This window comes from Ischnura elegans, chromosome 6 (genome assembly GCF_921293095.1).
Source record: "Ischnura elegans chromosome 6, ioIscEleg1.1, whole genome shotgun sequence".
NCBI lineage: Eukaryota > Metazoa > Arthropoda > Insecta > Odonata > Coenagrionidae > Ischnura > Ischnura elegans.
The window spans coordinates 53599473-53605472 of record NC_060251.1 but is presented as its reverse complement, the minus strand read 5'-3'; the positions used below and the strand labels follow the sequence as shown (position 1 = coordinate 53605472).

The following is a 6000-nucleotide window of genomic DNA, read 5'->3' as shown; positions in this document are numbered from 1 at the left end:
TGTTTTCGTAATGTCACGGTCAAAAGTAAGCTGAGACTTTTTGTAATAAAATTGGTGGTCAAAGGATACGAGTGAATTTTGTTCGATGCCGAATTCAAGGAGAAAATCAAATGCATAACTAAATGTCGTGTTTATCTCGTTTTCTTTGCCTAATGTCTATACCCAACTCTGCTCCGAAAATAAATCTCTGGTTTCTCTTGGCTTCTCATCCCCTCATATGTAAGCTCAATATTTTTTTTACATTTTATACTTACATCGTACAAGAAAGTTTTCACTAAACGGCTCTTCTCTTGTTGTTTTCAGGGCAGGAGAGTGTTGTGCGTTGCGGGGGTGCAAAAGGGGAGGCCAAGATTTCACCCACCCCTTCGGCCCCCTCCTCCCTCCTCCCCGGGGCCATGTACATTCGGATGGCCGGAGGAGAAGCCCCCCTCTCCCCCACGCCCTCGCTCCAGATGATCAGCATGGAGCTGCCCACGGCCTCCACGCTGCACCACCTGCAGCACCAGCAGCAAGAGCACCAGCAGCAACAGCAGGAGCACCAAATGCAGCAGGAGCACCACCAAATGCAGCAGCAGCAACAACAGCAGCAGCAACAGCAGCAGTCCATGATGCACTCCATGGTGGAGGACAAGAAAAAACGTGAGTTGCTCAATGAATTCTCCCTAACAATACACTGCACTAATTTTATTAAGTATAGTTGTTGGTATTTTTTTCACTGATACACTTAAACTTTTTCGTATAAAAAATGGTTTTACGTTGAAAAATGCTGAATTAATAGTAGTCAGAATAGGTAATAGTACTAAAAATTGTTATAATATGATATTTATATTACCAAATTTTACATACGAGTATACAGGTCTCCCTGGCTTAACGCCGCATTGTTTCGTCTTATTTTGGATGTAAGGAAATGAATTAACGCAGATTAAAGCCCGAAAGACCTGTATTTTCATTTCCATCAACCTGTGGAAAGATACTCAAATTTTAACGTAATATTATTTGCGGTTAAACTCGACGAAATGGTATGTAGCCATCCCCGTGGTGAATTAAATTTCGCTTTTATTTATGTAAACACATTAAGCCTAAATTGATTTTTCTGTGTGAAATGTTCAGTCGAAAACGATTAACGCTTTGAAATTTATCGTTTACTCAGAAAAATCGATCTAGGCATTAAAATTCAAGTGGATAATGAAGTTGGTGACTATAAATAACCGTTAATATTGCAAATTGACTGATTACCGGCGTCATTTTTAATTGAAGGGAGGTGTTTGGATTTAGGAAAACGCGGGTCTGTTGAATTAGATGAATGAGCTACTGTGATGGGAAGGAGATTAAGGAAGAAGTTGAAATAATTGTAAGTAAAAACATACTTTTTAATGGTTCTGTGCCGGTAAAAAAATTCAATAAATTCTTTATAGTTTCAACCTAAATGTATGTATGCACCCGCACACAGCCCCTAGCTTGTTTTGAATGATAACGTGAGTTTTAGGCGAGTAGTTTGCCGTATGAAATAGAAGGGTGGAGTTGGTAGTGATTCGTCCTCCTAAAACTGACTTATGACAATAGCCACAAAGTGTGACTTTGGGATCCCTCAATATATATAACTTCCTTGAAGTTATTCATTTTGGCATTCCCCTATTTATACACGTCTTCTTTCTTAAAACTATTATTTAACAATATCTTTCCTTTATCAACAACTACAAAAACCTCTGTTTAAACATGCAATCAGCAATTTAAAATATCAATCAAGGAAAATAAATAAAATCAAAACCCAAATGAAAAAATTTAATGAATAAAGTTAAATAACATAATAAAATGAAGTTTGACAAAGCAAGACGTTACAAAAGTAACTCAAGAGTGGGCCTAGTTTTGGACAGTGTGAGAATTGAGGATTTTAGGAGGAATGGTAAACCTTTCTGCCCGCGATATTCTGATCGTATAGGAGTAACGTGAAGGAAGATGAAGAGGCGAGGATGAGGGAAGCAGGGAGGAGGAGAGGAACAAAAGATGCTGGAGCGGGAGGGGGCGAGGCGGGCGGTTGCATGGACAGAGTGTGCACCTTACCTCATTACCTCTGTCCTGTTCCCGAGATTTGTGGCTCCCCCTTCCCCTCCCCCCCACGTTCCCTTCTCTTAATTGCACCCCAGGTGGCCTCCCTACCTCTCTTTCCACCCCCCTCTCTCTCTCTCTATACACACCGCTCCCTCCCCTATTACCCCCCACCTCCTGACATTAACCCCCACTGCCCTATTACCTTTCTGCCAACCTCACACTTTCCTCCCGCTCTTGCCGAACCCACCCCTACGGCTACTAAGAGGAAGATCTCTCTCCACCTCGCCTCCATTCTTCAAGAGAGCGTAGGAGAAAATCGTGAGGAAAACTATCTCCCCTTCCTCCTCCCACCAGAGCCGTTTTATTCTTTCTCTCCCTTTCTTTCCCTCTCGAGAGGGAGAGACGAGGATTAAGTTGGCTAGAATTGGTTCGGGTGCGCAGGGAGAGATGGGGTTGAGTTTGTGTATAAAAAAAGGGTATTTAGCAGGAGATGGGAGATGAGAAGCGTGGGGACTCGACAATTTTTCTCCCGGGTCCCGTTATATTTAATAGCCGTTCTGGAGTCTCGGAGCGGCGAGTTTAGTTGGAAACGCTTTGCAATTTTCAATATGTAAGAGGTATACTTGCGCTGTAGGAGAGGGGTTAATTTTAGCCAGAATGCATTCCGTGTCTTAGACTAGTGTTCTGAACTAGCCTAGAAATAAAATTCTAAGACTCTAGCGTGATCGAGAGGGATTTTTCCAAATTGAAATTATGATTTGCAATTTTCAACGATTATGAAGTTTAATACGAGTAGTATATGCGAGTAATATGCACGAGGAGTAAGATTAAGTACGAAAAATAGCAAATAAATAGTTTCCAGGTAACGATGATGATGGGGTGGGGGATAATCCATGAAAAGAGTCTAGGTCTGAGGGTCTCGCCATGGTTACTAATGCCCCTATATTAGTATGAAATTAAATTGTATTTCAAACTTGTCATAGGCTTTACAATTTTCAATATCTCGAGACATACTTATGAAGAGAGCGGAATTATGTGCATTGCTGCAGGAGATACATATGTTAATTTTAGCCAGAGTGCTGTTGGAGTCCAAAAGAAAAATTGTTAATAAGTTCACTTAGAACATGTTTATGAACTACTGGTATGAGCTTTGAGTAGTGTTTTGGATTAACCTAAAAGTAGTGTCCAGATAGCACTGATCGTTGGATCAGTCCAAGTGATTTTAGTTTCGCCATGTTAATTGTTTTTTATATTCGATGAAAATATTCTATTCCCGAAATTTATACATAGCATGGAAGAATGATATTTATTATCCAGAAGCTGCTTCAAGTTTTGTGTGTATATCCACACGCTCGTTAATGAATCTCAATATCCAAAATAATCTCAATTTGCATAAGAGATTGCTCTGAAATACACTTCTACTCGTAACATGGAAAATTTTATTTCAGAAACAGTCGCAATAAATCATTCATCGATAATAATGTGTATTTCAGTTAATTTCTCTGAGAGATTCAACTGCTCGTATTGTGCAAAATTTTGAGCGGTTGCAATAAAATATTTATCGCAAAGTATTTAAGTTATATCCTCTTTTATTCCGTCTATATCATACGTTTGGCACGTTATACTTTTAAAATTAATTTTAATGGCGTAGTTTGTCAGCTATTGCCATTGCAACCCGCTTGGTAGAACACAATTGAACCCAAAAATGGCAAGAGTTTCCGCTTAAGATCTAGAACCAAGGCTCGAGAGATATCTCATCCTCCGCATTAGTATTCAAGGTAAACTATGCGTTATGATGTTAAATGATGGACTTTCGCACCTTCCCCGTCTCGCAAAAGTTAAACCCCGACGGGCACGAATAAATCTCCACAAGTTCCCGGCGCCCAGCCTGCTTAGCCTACCGCCTTCTATGATGGACTGCTGAGAGTGGATTTCACAAATTCCTCGCGAGTCCCTTCACACTGCTGCAATGCATATGCTTCACCTCGTGCGCGGTCGCCCATCTCTTGACTTTCCTGCAACGCCCTCAAGTTTTCCTCAGGGTGCTGTTTCTAACGTTTCCACTCTTTTTCATTTCTTAGTCTACAAGCTTTCTATCCAAAAAATAATCTCTTCCATTCGACTTAGCATCTGTAAAGGTTGCTGTAAGTCGGTTACATTCTAGCTATGGTACTAAAGCAAATAATACTGCAAGTGCACACAATGTTAGTGTAATGACAGACTGGAGTTGGTACGCTTGGTAAGTATCATTGTCAAGGCGCATGATGATTTAAAAGACCTGAAGACCTCAAAAAAACTCTCTTCCACTCGACTTGGTATATGTAAAGATAGCTGTTAATTTGTTACATTCCAGCTGTGATACTAATGCAAGTAATGTTGCAAGTGCACCTAATGTTAATGCAATGGCAGACAGATTGGAGAAGGTACGCTTGGTTCGAATTATTTTCAAGGCGAATTATGATTTGCGAGACCTGTAGAAGATGAAAATTTAAAAATACTCAAAAATACTTATAACGTATTTCGTGCGTTGCATTGCCGTTAGCGGGTGTGCATGCATCTTAAAAAATATTGTCCCTGCCGTTTTGCCTGATTCCTAATGTAAGAGAGGAGCTTATGGGCGTTTTAAATAATTGTTCTAACATTGTTTCTGACATTGATTTACATTGTCAGAAAATTAATATGATAACATATATTAGTGCAGAAGTCGCTTGCAAGAAATAAAGAATAATCGTCTTATAGTTTCTTTGAAAATAAAGTGCTGTGTGGTCAATTTTTTTCGAGTTAAAAACAGCGCCGTAGCCTATAGCACATATGGCGGGGAAAGTCAGCCGGTTTCTTACCAAATCTCTAAGCAGATAAAAATGCGTTTTAATAAGTCGTGGTGTCAGTGGCTCCGTTAGAATGTTTACGATGATGTTATGAAAAGGCTATTTATCACGCAATTAACCGTTGTGAAACGATAGACCTGGGTTTTGGGTACCCATCTAAAATCCATCCCATTTATCCGTTGCAGCCAGCGCCATTTGTATGGCGCCCACGAAAATTAAATATCTACCATTATGCCGCAGTTATCTTTTGCGTCTCAGAGCTGATCTCTTTTTCTTTGCAACACCTGTTGTGGTCATCTATCTCCGGCTTGTTATCATTCTCAGTTCCCTTACAGCGACAGCACATGCTGTCGCTGGAATTGACGCCCCTTAAATTAATCACTGAATAGTCACTGTCTGTTTGAATATCTCCTCTAAACGTATATATGTCAATTGGAACGTTTTTTTTACCGCGGTGTGGAAAATTTTCATGACTTGAATGATCGCAGGCTTTCCAGGCGTATAAAATCGTGGAAGGTTACTCGGACATTCCACCGGGTCAGGTTCTCCAACTCCATCTCGGTCGACGTTTCGATGTACGAATTGTCCATCGTCATCAGGGCATCTTACCTCGTAAGCGTAGCTATTTTTCCAGGTTATCCTCCTCGTCGATTCATCTCATTCTAAATGAATCGACACGGAGGGCAACACGGAAACCTAGTGACGCCTCCTGAGTTACCTAGAGGCCAAGTACCTACTTAAGTTTTAGGAAGGCATAAAAATGCAGGCCCGTGAACAGAGGGCAAAAATATCTCCGAAAACTTAAATATTGCTTTATTTGAGTCTCAAACTTTTGTGTTGCCTTCGACCAATCCCCTCAGTAACGTAACTATGGGGGAGGATCAGGGGATAGATCCCCCCTCAACGCCTCAGAGAAATAAAAAAAAAATTGGAAACTATTGTCTAGTTTTGACATATAATAACTGCATCTGCTTAGAGTTAAATTTTAAGAGCCAAAACAATGCAAAATGTATTTCCAGGCATGTCATTTTTCAAAAATTTTCCCGGACCCCCGTTGCCAGGGAGTGGGTGGCTCCTCCATCCCCCTAAGCATGTTACTTGTTACGCCAGTGATTCACGTGTA

The 6000-nt window shown here is 40.5% G+C and overlaps 1 protein-coding gene across 8 annotated transcripts in view; it reads left to right on the top strand.

Moving 5' to 3' along the window:
- Positions 1-310: 310 nt before the first annotated feature.
- The window catches only part of LOC124160697 (segmentation protein paired-like), a 366048-nt gene continuing 360358 nt past the window's right edge, over positions 311-6000 (top strand). For all 8 annotated transcript variants that reach the window (XM_046536677.1, XM_046536675.1, XM_046536676.1 and 5 more), the window contains exon 1: positions 311-639. In XM_046536677.1, the coding sequence (XP_046392633.1) occupies positions 396-639 (244 nt within the window). In that variant the 5' untranslated portion in view covers positions 311-395. The remainder of the gene's footprint in view (positions 640-6000) is intronic.